The 13,914-nt window shown below is 48.0% G+C and overlaps 1 protein-coding gene across 1 annotated transcript in view; it reads left to right on the top strand.

The window, feature by feature from the left end:
- LOC111975926 (ankyrin repeat domain-containing protein 13C) overlaps window positions 1-13,914 on the top strand; it is a 93,957-nt gene that overhangs the window by 77,576 nt on the left and 2,467 nt on the right. Inside the window, exons 9-11 of the mRNA XM_024004598.2 lie at window positions 1,351-1,512; window positions 9,561-9,640; window positions 13,258-13,356. Coding sequence (XP_023860366.1) covers window positions 1,351-1,512; window positions 9,561-9,640; window positions 13,258-13,356 — 341 coding nt within the window. The remainder of the gene's footprint in view (window positions 1-1,350; window positions 1,513-9,560; window positions 9,641-13,257; window positions 13,357-13,914) is intronic.

Genomic DNA, 13,914 nt, shown 5'->3' with positions numbered 1-13,914 from the left:
TATTATGCTATTTCTTAACATTATAAGCACAGCAATGCACACACTGCAGTAGACTATAAGCGTGAATGTTCCAAAATGCAACCAATTAGCGGGAAAATAACGTTCTCAAAAGTGATGCAAATGTGATTATGCATGTAATGCTTTTATTATTAAGTTGCATTTTTATGGTGAGAATGATCTTCACCAAACTTGAAACTCACGCGCCACTTATGTATGTCAGTTAGGCTCTACACCCCTTGTAAAGCGGATTAATGTGCTTACTTTTAAGAAGTTATTTGGCCACTTTAGTTGTGATGCGAACCTTATCAAAACATATTGGCCTATTAGCTAGGCTACATGAGGTACGCTATTATGATTTGAAAAAGTCGAGAGAAAAAAAGGCCTGCACTGTTTCGTGCCTTACTGCACACAAGCTGGGCATCATTCACAAGTGATAGTATATCATTCACAACTGATAATATTGTCACCCATCAGACTATTCTTAATTTATTCTTGTCTTTACATATGCTAAATAATATGTGTGTGAAATTAGTTTTGATTTAGAATGTACCGTTATCATGCATTGATCTGGGAACAGGGGCAGCGGAAAAAAATACATGTCATCTATGCACTTGAATAGCGAATGGAGTATACTTTTCCCATGGTTCATTTTCATGCCAGCCAGGTAGGTTAGACTCCTGTTGTAAAGCAAAGCAATGTGTTTAATATTAGGAAAGTTGATAAATAAATATAGTAGGCCTAGCCTATAGAAATCTGATAGGATCCTCCTCTTTAATAGAGACCATCAAAACTCTGTTTTCTAACACAATTGCATAGCCTATAGAAATGTTGCGCAACATGAGCTCATGAGCTCTCATGAAGTGTTTGATTTAGATTTTCGATTACATTTGCATTGATGTCAGTGATTAGAGGGACAAGAGAGTGCTGAGTACCAGTCAGTTAGCAAGTTTGGTGGGCTACTAATGACCATTAGCAGCATCAGAGCTTGGAGAAGCCTAGTTACCGTGACTAAACGGTCATGTGAAATTTGACTGAGGTCATGACTCGTGACCAGCTGCTGTGGCGGTAATACAGTCACCATAACAGCCCTAGTCAGTGTGCCCTCTGCTACTCTACAGTACAGTCTTGTTATTCAATGCAGTACAGGACACCCATGTCCTTTTCACATTTCCTGTGCTATATCTCCCCTCAACGAAGTTCAAAGGAAACAGAGTAACCAAAACATAGAGGTTGTGATTGATAAACATCCGGGGAGAGCTATTATTATTGGGTTATTGCTGTTTGTCCTTTGAGGTGTATTGAAGGGAAATTGGTGACCAAGTTTTTTTTTCATGTCCTTTGTTGCTCCAGGAGCGTGTGGGGAATTTCCTGGCAGATTTCTACTTCGTGAACGGGCTGGTGCTGGAGTCACGGAAGCGTCGGGAGCACCTGAGTGAGGAGGACATCCTGAGGAACAAGGCCATCATGGAGAGCCTGAGCAAAGGAGGGAACCTCATTGAGCAGAACTACGAGGTGAGCTCTGCTGTGAGGTCCTCTGGCTGCAGAGTACGGGAATATGGCCACAATGTAAACATTCACCCAACTCTTAACCATATTTTCATATCCAGAACGTTCTGCTGGGGCCTACTGGTATGATGTCACCTGTTGCGGTTGTGAGCTGGCTGCTATGTGTTAAGTGAAGATACTGTTTGCTTGTACCTGCAGCCTAAGTGCGAGTCCAGTCCGGAAACTCTCCTCTCCTGCTGGACCCTCGGGGTAGGCCCTCTGACCTCACTGCTTGCCACTCTTATATCACCATCCTATGGGATCTCCTCTCACCTCCAGTCACTCCTACCAAAACATGTAAATGCTATATGGACCACGAGAGCGTCATATTTTTCCCCTTAGCATCGGGCTCTTTTGATGTAAAACACGTCTGCATTGTTTATTTGGAAATACTTCAATTGGACTCCTCACCCCTCTTGGGTTTCTTTGTAGTTTTATTTGGACATACCGTCTGTCGGAATGAAAACCACCCTTCTGATCCTCGTTTGTGTCTTTCTGACCCCTTTCCTCCACCTTTGCGCATATATACCAGGCACAGCACCCCCCTCTAGTGATGGAAGCTCACAGCTGAACTTTACACACAGTTCCAGTGCTTTCCCTCTCTTTCGGCCTCTAGATCGTTCGAGAGTTTGCTTTGGGAGCCCTTGTCTATGCACTGTACATAAAGCTGCCACACAGGGACGTCACTGCCTCACAATGCTCAATAGATGCTTTTTAGTGGCTCTGCTGTTTTCGTTAGTCCTGTCCTGTCATGAACTGGGTTTTGTGTTGTCGATGTGTCCTATAGTATTTACATCTTGTGGTATTGTTGTCCTTGTACTGTGACATATAGGTCAAGGTCAGGTCAGCACAGTATTGAATGGGAAAAACTGCTTACACAGTCCGTTGTGCATCCATCCATCCATGTTTATACAAGTGCTTCCCTGCTCAGTGGTAACTGTTTCACAGAAGTAGGTTGAGGGAAAAACAACAGTCCAAGTTCGTCCCAGCACTGACGTCCCCCTCTGTTTACTCCGACGGTGGTGGKATAGCAGAGCGGGTCAGCGCGGCGCCCGGGGACCCAGATAGCAGGGGGTTTAAAGCAGGGCTCTGTACTATTGACTGTGTGGATGAAGGCTAAAACCCCTGGTGCCACGGAGCGACGGGGGTGCACCGGCKGACAGACGGACTGGCATACCAGGAGATCACTGGCTGGAGGCTGTGTGTACTCTGCCCCCGTCACAACAACAGCGGCGGCGGGAGCGAGAGGCGTGCGAGCCAACGGCCATCATGATGCCACAGCAAATGCATCAAAACACTGTGATCCACCACCGCTCAGGGTCACATAGGGATAATAACATTGTCCAGTTTGAAGTAAAGGGATTCCTACGTTTGAATGATGAGATACTGACAGTGGAATCTGGTGCAGGTTCTTTCTTCTCTTGAAGTAGGCCATAGGTACATTATAGTGGATGCTTCTCAATTCACGTTTCAGAAAACACAGCCATTCCTAGTGAGGGGTCAGTTAGAGAGAGTTCAGTATTAGTGTGGGCGTGCTTGTGTTTTTGTGCATACGTGCGTATTTGTGGGCGTGCGTCGGTTGGTATCCTCGATGTGGCCAAGTCCTCAGTATTGGCAGTAGCCTACTGTTGAGTAGCCATGTGTCCTGGCCAATGTGAGGTAGTAAGCCTGCGTGGGTCAATCGCTAGCAACGCGCAGAATCCACTTAATAAATCTCGCTGGATTGATTGCTCTCATTTTACTCCTGCGACTCTTTCATACTCTTGCTTGTGCCTGTTGTTTTTTTCCCCGTTAACGTGTGTAATGACCTGTCAAACACGCCGGTAATGGCTGAAATGGGCTCAATGGAAAATACTGTCTTTCCGTTGAATCTATAAGAACGTTAAAGCTTTGTTGGGGATTGAACACACCGTCTCGACACCTACATCACAAGAAAGAGAAGGAATTTTAAAAAGTAACCATTTAATACAAATCAAATGTATTTATATAGCCCTTCTTACATCAGCTGATATCTCAAAGTGCTGTACAGAAACCCAGCCTAAAACCCCAAACAGCAAGCAATGCAGGTGTAGAAGCACGGTTGAAATGTTTACAAATTAGATGCGCTGAAATGAAAGCAACTTTCGAAAATGAACACTGATTATAATCATATTATGTTTGATCTCGCAAACAATGTAAAGTATGTTTAGATAGGTGTAATCTAGAGCCGGTCGTTTTGATTTTTAATCCGAGGGTATCCTGCTATTGACACCCTAGTTGCAAGAGAAGGTGACAACATCAGTCATTAATGAGGCAGTCTAGGCAATGCAGAGGTGCGTTCAGTTCAATGGTTTGTACTGAATGACACGTTTCCCCAAAACGTTCTTGTACATTCTTGAACAGACTTTGAGGTACGTTTTCTCCCGTTTGGTGGGTGTGGTGAGGTGTGGCTTGAAGCAATGCAAGTGACGTATTTAAAGGGCAGTTGCCATGCTGACAGTGTTCCCCTACCCACAACCCAACGCCTCCCTGTTTTTCAACAGGTCATTAAGTACAGCACCATTTCTGTTCAATTTAACGTTTGAGAATGTAAAAACGTACTGGTCACATTTCAACATTTCAACTGTCCAGAACATAAAAACATTCCGTTTGATTGAACCTTTGCTACGTTGCAGAACAATTTGTACTGAACGACACATTTCCCCAAAACGTTCTTGAACAGACTTTGAGGAATGTTTGCTTACGTTTGGTGGGCGTGGCGCGGTGTGGCTTGAAGCAATGCAAGTGACGTATTTAAAGGGCAGTGGCCATGCTGACAGCATTCCCCAACCTACAACCAACCCACCTTGTTTTTCAACTGGTTGTTCAGCACAGCACCATTTCCGTTCAATTCAACGTTACAGAACGTAAAAACGTACAGAATGCAGCCCTGATGAGTGCAGGTAGGGTAGACAGAGCAGGTGAGTGCAGGTAGGATAGACAGCCTTGATGAGTGCAGGTAGGGTAGACAGCCCTGGTGAGTGCAGGTAGGGTAGACAGCCCTGGTGAGTGCAGGTAGGGTTAGTACACCTGGTGAGTACAGGTTAGGGTAGACAGAGCAGGTGATGCAGGTAGGGTAGACAGCCCTGATGAGTACAGGTAGGAGGGTAGACAGAGCAGGTGAGTACAGGTAGGGTATACAGAGCAGGTGAGTGCAGGTGGGTAGACAGAGCCAGGTGATTGCAGGTAGGGTTGACAGCCCTGGTGAGTGCAGGTAGGGTAGACAGCGCTGATGAGTGCAGGTAGGATAGACAGCCCTGATGAGTGCAGGTAGGGTAGACAGAGCAGGTGATGTGCAGGTAGGATAGACAGCCTTGATGAGTGCAGGTAGGGTAGACAGCCCTGGTGAGTGCAGGTAGGGTAGACAGCCCTGGTGAGTGCAGGTAGGGTAGACAGAGCAGGTGAGTGCAGGTAGGGTAGACAGCCCTGATGAGTGCAGGTGAGGGTAGCAGAGCAGGTGAGTGCAGGTAGGATAGACAGCCTTGATGAGTGCAGGTAGGGTAGACAGCCCTGGTGAGTGCAGGTAGGGTAGACAGCCCTGGTGAGTACAGGTAGGGTAGACAGAGCAGGTGAGTGCAGGTAGGGGTAGACAGCCCTGATGAGTCAGGAGGTAGACAGGAGCAGGGTAGTCAGGTAGGGTAGACAGAGCAGCGTTGAGTGCAGGTAGGGTAGACAGAGCAGGTGATTGCAGGTAGGGTTGACAGCCGGTGAGTGCAGGTAGGGTAGACAGCCCTGATGAGTGCAGGTAGGATAGACAGCCCTGATGAGTGCAGGTAGGGTAGACAGAGCAGGTGATTGCAGGTAGGGTGCAGCCCTGGTGAGTGCAGTAGGGTAGACAGCCCTGATGAGTGCAGGTAGGATAGACAGCCCTGATGAGTGCAGGTAGGGTAGACAGCCCTGATGAGTACAGGTAGGGTAGACACCCGATGAGAGCAGGTAGGGTAGACGAGCAGGTGAGTGCAGGTAGGGTAGACAGCCCTGATGAGTACAGGTAGGTAGACAGCCCTGATGTAGAGCAGGGTAGGGTAGACAGAGCAGGTGAGTGCAGGTAGGGTAGACAGAGCAGGTGAGTGCGGTAGGATAGACAGCCTTGATGAGTGCAGGTAGGGTAGACAGCCCTGGTGAGTGCAGGTAGGGTAGACAGAGCAGGTGAGTGCAGGTAGGGTTGACAGCCCTGGTGAGTGCAGGTAGGATAGACAGCCCTGATGAGTGCAGGTAGGGTAGACAGCCCTGATGAGTGGCAGGTAGGATAGACAGCCCTGATGAGTGCAGGTAGGGTAGAGCCCCTGATGGTCAGGTAGGGTAGACAGCCCCGATGAGGCAGGTAGGTAGACAGAGCAGGTGAGTGCAGGTAGGGTAGACAGCCCTGATGAGTCAGGTAGGGTAGACAGAGCAGGTGATGCAGGTAGGATAGACAGCCTTGATGAGTGCAGGTAGGGTAGACAGCCCTGGTGAGTGCAGGTAGGGTAGACAGCCCTGGTGAGTGCAGGTAGGGTAGACAGAGCAGGTGAGTGCAGGTAGGGTAGACAGCCCGTGATGAGTGCAGGTAGGGTAGACAGAGCAGGTGAGTGCAGGTAGGATAGACAGCCTTGATGAGTGCAGGTAGGGTAGACAGCCCTGGTGAGTGCAGGTAGGGTAGACAGCCCTGTGGAGTACAGGTAGGGTAGACAGAGCAGGTGAGTGCAGGTAGGGTGACAGCCCTGATGAGTACAGGTAGGGTAGACAGAGCAGGTGAGTCAGGTAGGGTAGACAGAGCAGTGAGTGCAGGTAGGTAGACAGAGCAGGTGATTGCAGGTAGGGTTGACAGCCCTGGTGAGTGCAAGGTAGGGTAGACAGCCCTGATGAGTGCAGGTTAGGATAGACAGCCCTGATGAGTGCAGGTAGGGTAGACAGAGCAGGTGATTGCAGGTAGGGTTGACAGCCCTGGTGAGTGAGGTAGGGTAGACAGCCCTGATGAGTGCAGGTAGGATGACAGCGCCTGATGAGTGCAGGTAGGGTAGACAGCCCTGATGACAGTAGGGTAACAGCCCCGATGAGAGCAGGTAGGTAGACAGAGCAGGTGAGGCAGGTAGGGTAGACAGCCCTGATGAGTACAGGTAGGGTAGACAGCCCTGATGAGAGCAGGTAGGGTAGACAGAGCAGTGGTGCAGGTAGGGTAGACAGAGCAGGTGAGTGCAGGTAGGATAGACAGCCTGATGAGTGCAGGTAGGTAGACAGCCCTGGTGAGTGCAGGTAGGGTAGACAGAGCAGGTGAGTGCAGGTAGGGTGACAGCCCTGTGAGTGCAGGTAGGTAGACAGCCCTGATGAGTGCAGGTAGGGTAGACAGCCCTGATGAGTGCAGGTAGGATAGACAGCCCTGATGAGTGCAGGTAGGGTAGACAGCCCTGATGAGTACAGGTAGGGTAGACAGGCCCGATGAGAGCAGGTAGGGTAGACAGAGCAGGTGGATGCAGTAGGGTAGACCAGCCCTGATGAGACAGGTAGGGTAGACAGAAGCAGGTGAGTGCAGGTAGGGTAGACAGCCCTGATGAGTACAGGTAGGGTAGACAGCCCTGATGAGAGCAGAGGGTAGACAGAGCAGGTGAGTGCAGGTAGGTAGACAGAGCAGGTGAGTGCAGGTAGGTAGACAGCCTATGATGAGTGCAGGTAGGTAGACAGCCCTGGTGGAGTGCAGGTAGGGTAGACCAAGCAGGTGAGTGCAGGTAGGGTGACAGCCCTGGTGAGTGCAGGTAGGATAGACAGCCCTGATGAGTGCAGGTAGGGTAGACAGCCCTGATGAGTGCAGGTAGGGTAGACAGCCCTGATGAGTGCAGGTAGGGTAGACAGACCGTGGTGAGTGCAGGTAGGGTAGAACAGCCCTGGTGAGTGCAGGTAGGGTAGACAGAGCAGCGTGAGTGCAGGTAGGGTAGACAGAGCAGGTGAGTGCAGGTAGGGTAGACAGAGCAGGTGAGTACAGGTAGGGTAGACGGCCCTGATGAGTGCAGGTAGGGTAGACAGAGCAGGTGAGTGCAGGTAGTAGACAGCCCGATGAGTGCAGGTAGGGTAGACAGCCCTGATGGTGCAGGCAGGGTAGACAGAGCAGGTAGTACAGGTAGGGTAGACAGCCCTGATGAGTGCAGGGGTAGACAGCCCTGATGAGTGCAGGGCAGGGTAGACAGCGCCTGATGAGAGCAGGTAGGGTAACAGCCTGATGAGTGCAAGGTAGGGTAGACAGCCCTGATGAGTGCAGGTAGGTAGACAGCCCTGTGAGTGCAGGTAGGGTAGCAGAGCAGGTGAGTGCAGGTAGGTAGACAGCCCTGGTGAGTGCAGGTAGGGTAGACAGCCCTGGTGAGTGCAGGTAGGGTAGACAGCCCTGATGAGTGCAGGTAGGGTAGACAGAGCAGGTGAGTGCAGGTAGGGTAGACAGCCCTGATGAGTGCAGGTAGGGTAGACAGCCCTGAGTGCAGGTAGGGTTACAGACAGGTTGAGTGCAGGTAGGTAGACAGAGCAGGTGAGTGTAGGTAGGTAGACAGCCCTGATGAGTGCAGGTAGGGTAGACAGCCCTGATGAGTGCAGAGTAGGGTAGACAGCCCTGATGAGTGGCAGGTAGGGTAGACAGCCCTGGTGAGTGTAGGTAGGTACAGAACAGGTGAGTGCAGGTAGGGTAGACAGCCCTGATGAGTGCAGGTAGGTTAGACAGCCCTGTGAGTGCAGGTAGTAAAGACAGCCCTGGTGAGTGCAGTAGGAGTAAGAAGCGAGGTGAGTGCAGGTAGGGTAGACAGCCCTGATGAGTGCAGGTAGGGTAGACAGCCCTGATAGAGTTGCAGGTAGGGTAGACAGCCCTGATGAGTGCAGGTAGGGTAGACAGCCCTGTGAGTGCAGTAGGGTAGAAGCCTGGTGAGTGTAGGTTAGGGTTAACAGAACAGGTGAGTGCAGGTAGAGGTAGACAGCCCTGATGAGTGCAGGATAGTTAGACAGCCCTGATGAGTGCAGGTAGTAAAGACAGCCCTGGTGAGTGCAGGTAGAGGTAAACAGAGCAGGTGAGTGCAGGTAGGGTGGACAGCCCTGATGAGTGCAGGTATAAGACAGCCCTTGTGAGTGCAGGTAGTATAGACAGAGCAGGTGAGTGCGGGTAGGGTATGTGTTCATGTATACAAACACACCTGGTGTATTTATGCAAATGAGGCACATGTAATTTTCTTTCTATTAACACAGAATAAGAACTATTTGCTGATACAGTAAGAAAATGTATTGATGAGTGAAATCTAAGAGAAAAAAAAATGAATGTTTCAATACATCCCACCAAGTCCCTGAATTCCATTCGTTATTTGCCAGTAAAATGTTTTATGTGATATAATTCAGTCAACATCTGATGGATTATACAAATTCAAAATGTTTGGAGTATCTTTATCCATTGTCCAACTGTTGCATTTATTAAAACCTTTTAACAATTTCGATGACCGTTGCTACTTTGATGTCCAGAGAGATAATAACCTAAGGTCAAGGTGTTGGTAACGAGGCACGTGTCGAGAATRAAGACTGAGTCTGTGCTTTATTGAAATGACCCCTTTTCATTCATGCAGTTTGTGTGCAGCTGTAAAATCATCAAGTTGGTTTTACCACTGGCAGTGTGTTGTTCATGTGGTCAATCCCGCTCTCAGCATTAGTGATGTATTTGGGCCCTCTAGTGACCCAAATGTGGTTGTGCATCCTACATTTCATTCACCTCAGGTGGATACAGGCAAAATCTTACAAACAACTCAGCAAAAAAACAAAGCCACTTTGAGAAGCTCATAAAAAAATCTATATTGAAGTCATTAGCTTGGGATTTTTAAGCTTTTAGTGTGCTGTTTGTTATGTCTGAATGTGGTTTTGGTTTTTCTTTGTAGTCTGACTATGACTTTGTTTATGATATTTGTGTACTCTGTGCTCAGTTTGATGTCTGACTTTATTCTGTGTCGATTTCTATTGCCAGGTGTCTGTTCTTGCCACTCATATGTGTTTCCCTCTCTCTTTAGCCCGTGAGGCGACAGTCACTAACTGCCCCTTCACCCAACACTATCTCCTGGGAGGAATACATCAACGCAGAAAACGGAAAGTATGTGTGACCATCACCTTCTCACAAGTACACTTCTTACACGCTTCCTTTCACGAGGGCCCTCTTCCTCATTGTTAGTCTCAAATGTCTACATACAGGGTTAAATCTAATCAAATCAAATGTTATTTGTCACACGCTTCGTAAACGACAGGTGTAGACAAACAGTGAAATGCACACTTCAAGGTCCAACAGTGCAGAGTTAAAAATGAGATATAGTCACACGAGGAATAAATACACAGTGAATAACAATAAAGAGTAAAAACAACATGGATATAGACAGGGAGTGGGAAAGCCCGTATGAGGGTTAGCGCTCAGGCTAGAATGAACCGCGGCCGGTATGCGTGGGAGAGAGAATATCTGTAGCGTTCGGAAAGAGTACTCAACGCACTCAAAACCATGAAGAGGAAAACCCCAAGGGGGCCGAGATGCAGAAATAATATCATTCATTTAATCCACGCTCGAAAGAAGTGGAGGTGCAAGGCGCTAAATAACAACAAGGAGCGGAGGCCGTATGCCTTCATCAGTGCTGTACAAACAAATTAAGAAGACACACACAGCAGGTGCGGGCATAGTTAATTAGAGACTGGCGAATTGGGAGTCAATGCATATGAAAAAGGAATATATATTATGAGGTAATTGAGGTACCTATGCACATATAGGTAGGGGTAAAGTGACTAGGTAACAGGATAGATAATACAGTAGCAGCAGCAGCGTATGTGGTGACTGTGAAAGTGTGTGTGTGTGTGGCGCCAGTATGCATTTGTGCGCTTGTTATGTGTGTGTGGGCGTATACAGTGTGTGTGTATGTGTGTGTTGGGTTGTCAGTGTAAGTATGTGTGAGTGTGTGGATAGAGTCCAGTGTGGGCATACAGTCAATGCAAGAGAGTTAGTGAAAAAAAGGGTCAATGCAGGTAGTCCTGGTAGCCATTTGATTAGCTAATTAGCACTCTTGTTTAGCAGTCTTATGGCTTGTGGGTAGAAGCTGTTCAGGGTCCTGTTGGTTCCAGACTTGGTCCACTGCTACTGCTTGCCCTGCGGTAGCAGGAAGAACAGTCTATGGCTTGGGTGGCTGGAGTCTTTGAAAATTAACCATGTTAATTCCTTAGTGATGTGGACACCGAGGAACTTGAAGCTCTCAACCCACTCCACTACAGCCCCATCGATGCAGATGGGGGCGTGCTCACCCCTCCGTTTCCTGTAGTCCACGAACAGCTCCTTTATCTTGCTGACGTTCAGGGAAGGTTGTTGTCTTGGCACTACACTGCCAGGTCTCTGACCTCCTCCCTATAGACTGCCTCATCGTAGTCATTGATCAGTCCTACCAACGTCGTGTTGTCAGCAAACTTGATGATGGTGTTGGAGTCGGGRGTGGCCACGCAGTCATGGGTGAACAGGGAATACAGTAAGGGACTAAGCACACACGCCTTGATGGTCAGCATTGCGGATGTGTTGTTGCCAAAGTTACCGCCTGGGGCCGGCCCATGAGGAAGTCCAGGATCCAGTTGCAGAGGGAGGTGCAAATTGCAATGTCCGTACTGTGAGACGCCTAAGACAGCGCTACAGGGAGACAGAATGGACAGCTGATTGTCCTCTCAGTGGCAGACCACGTGTAACAACACCTGCACAGGATCGGTACATCCGAACACCACACCTGCGGGACAGGTACAGGATGGAAACAACAACTGCCCGAGTTACACCAGGAACGCACAATCCCTTCATCAGTGCTCAGACTGTCCACAATAGGCTGAGAGAGGCTGGACTGAGGGCTTGTAGGCCTGTTGTAAGGCAGGTCCTCACCAGACATCACCGGCAACAACGTCGCCTATGGGCACAAACCCACCGTCGCTGGACCAGACAGGACTGGCAAAAAGTGCTCTTCACTGATGAGTCGCGGTTTTGTCTCACCAGGGATGATGGTCGGATTTGCGTTTATCGTCAAAGGAATGAGCGTTACGGCGAGGCCTGTACTCTGGAGTGGGTCCGTCATGGTCTGGGGCGGTGTGTCACAGCATCAGCGGACTGAGATTGTTGTCATTGCAGGCAATCTCAACGCTGTGCGTTACAGGGAAGACATCCTCCTCCCTCATGTGGTACCCTTCCTGCAGGCTCATCCTGACATGACCCTCCAGCATGACAATGCCACCAGCCATACGGCTCGTTCTGTGCGTGATTCCCTGCAAGACAGGAATGTCAGTGTTCTGCCATGGCCAGCGAAGAGCCCAGATCTCAATCCCATTGAGCACGTCTGGACCTGTTGGATCGGAGGGTGAGGGCTAGGGCCATTCCGCCAGAAATATCAGGGAACTTGCAGGTGCCTTGGTGAAAGAGTGGGGTTACATCTCACAGCAAGAACGGGCAAATCTGGTGCAGTCCACGAGGAGGAGATGCACTGCAGTACTTAATGCAGCTGGTGGCCACATCAGATACTAACTGTTACTTTTGATTTGGATCCCCCCTTTGTTCAGGGACACATTATTCCATTTCTGTTAGTCACGTGTCTGTGGAACTTGTTAATTTTATGTCTAAGTTGTTGAATCTTGTTATGTTCATACAAATATTTGTTCATACAAACACATGTTAAGTTTGCTGAAAATTWAAATCACCGACCACAAGAAAAGCTGCCTCTGAATGTGCATTTTCTTGTTTGCTTATAGCCCCCTATACAGCTAGTTAAGTGCGGTCTTAGTGCTAGCGTTTGTTTGTGGTGGTAACTAGACAGCTACAAAAAATATAGATTAAATAGTATGGTCTGCAGTTTATCATGAGGTATTCTAACTTGAGACTTCCTTAACATTGGAGGTCCCGCACCAACTGTTGTTAACAAAGAGACACACCTCTCCTCCCCCTGTTCAGCTAAGACTCTGAGAAACATAGGATATTACAGTTTTTCAGGTACCGTTGAGAGGATACGGAGCTCTTCCAGTTTGTTCTCGAGTGACTGCATGTTCGTCAATACAACAGAGGGCAATGGTGGTCTATTTGCTTGCTAATGTACTCTTGTCAGGTTGCCGCCTCGCCTGTCTCTCTTTCGCTGCCGCTTCCTCTTTCGAGTCCCAGGGATTAGTTCCTGGTCCGGAGGAAGCAGAACGTCCAGAGGTGCCGACTCGTTTAAGTTGGAATGTTCATCCATTCTGATGCCTTGAAGCTGTTTTCGGTCATAGGAAATGATGCTGGAGACATTATGTACAAAAAAGTTACGGTCAGCGTAAAAACACACAAAATAGGTCAGGAGCTCGTAAGACGGCTGCTATCCACTGCAGTGCCATCTTGCCAGGGGGAATGATGGACAGACAGACAGATCACTTATGTACAGTTGTGACAGGGTGGATAGTGCCATTTAAAGCCATTCCCTCTTACCTCATCAGTTAAAGCTGTGGAGAGCTGTTCTACTTCCTGTTGGAGAAACTTGACCCATCGACTAGATGGGTATGGGGTTTCAGTAGCAACTGGTTACTGCTTCCCACTTCCATCACCTAGCAGTGAGTGGTTCCTCACAGAAAATGTGTATTCTATTGTAAGACAAATTATTTTAAAAATTGCCCAAATTACCCAAATGCATCATACCCATACCATTATTACCAKACATTTTCAAAATTCTCCCTCTTCTTCTCCTTCAGAGCGCCTCATCTAGGAAGAGACCTGGTATGCAAAGAGAGCAAGAAGAACTTCAAAGCGACCGTGGCCATGAGTCAAGACTTCCCTCTGAGCATTGAATCGTAAGCATCCTCTTCTATTACGCCCAGATGAACTTGACGTCTAGACTGACACAAGTAGTTGCCAGACGGGATACATTTTAATAAAGTTAATTTTTTTCTTCATAAAGTATTGAAAACTGAAATGACGTTTGTGTGCATGAATGGGCTAAAGAGGTTGATGGACACAGTGCATTTATTTATTTGCGCCAAAGAAAACACATGATAGACAACAATACAGATAGAAACAAATGAATACTGAAAAAAACGGTGTGCAGGTGTGGTTGGAAGCCCGAGGGCTGACATGAAAACCACACCACAACAGAAACAATACACAATACATAAGTACAAAACCTACTAATTATAAATGTATAAATTAATTGATCAGTAATCACACCAACAACAAAAATGTTAACCTCACTTTTGTGGTGTGCAGAGGCCTCATTTTCTGATGATTATCCCCATCGCTAATTGAATGTGCTAGTGACTGTAACTTGCTGTACTSTCTGGCATGAAGTGATGCATGAAATCCATTCTTCATTGAGTGAGAATGAAAGACTGATKTTTTTTGTTGTTTATTTT

The sequence above is a fragment of the Salvelinus sp. IW2-2015 genome, linkage group LG16 (genome assembly GCF_002910315.2).
Source record: "Salvelinus sp. IW2-2015 linkage group LG16, ASM291031v2, whole genome shotgun sequence".
Taxonomy (NCBI): Eukaryota; Metazoa; Chordata; class Actinopteri; order Salmoniformes; family Salmonidae; genus Salvelinus; species Salvelinus sp. IW2-2015.
Note: the sequence above shows the minus strand (reverse complement) of the source record. Positions and strands in the feature narration are given on the sequence as shown.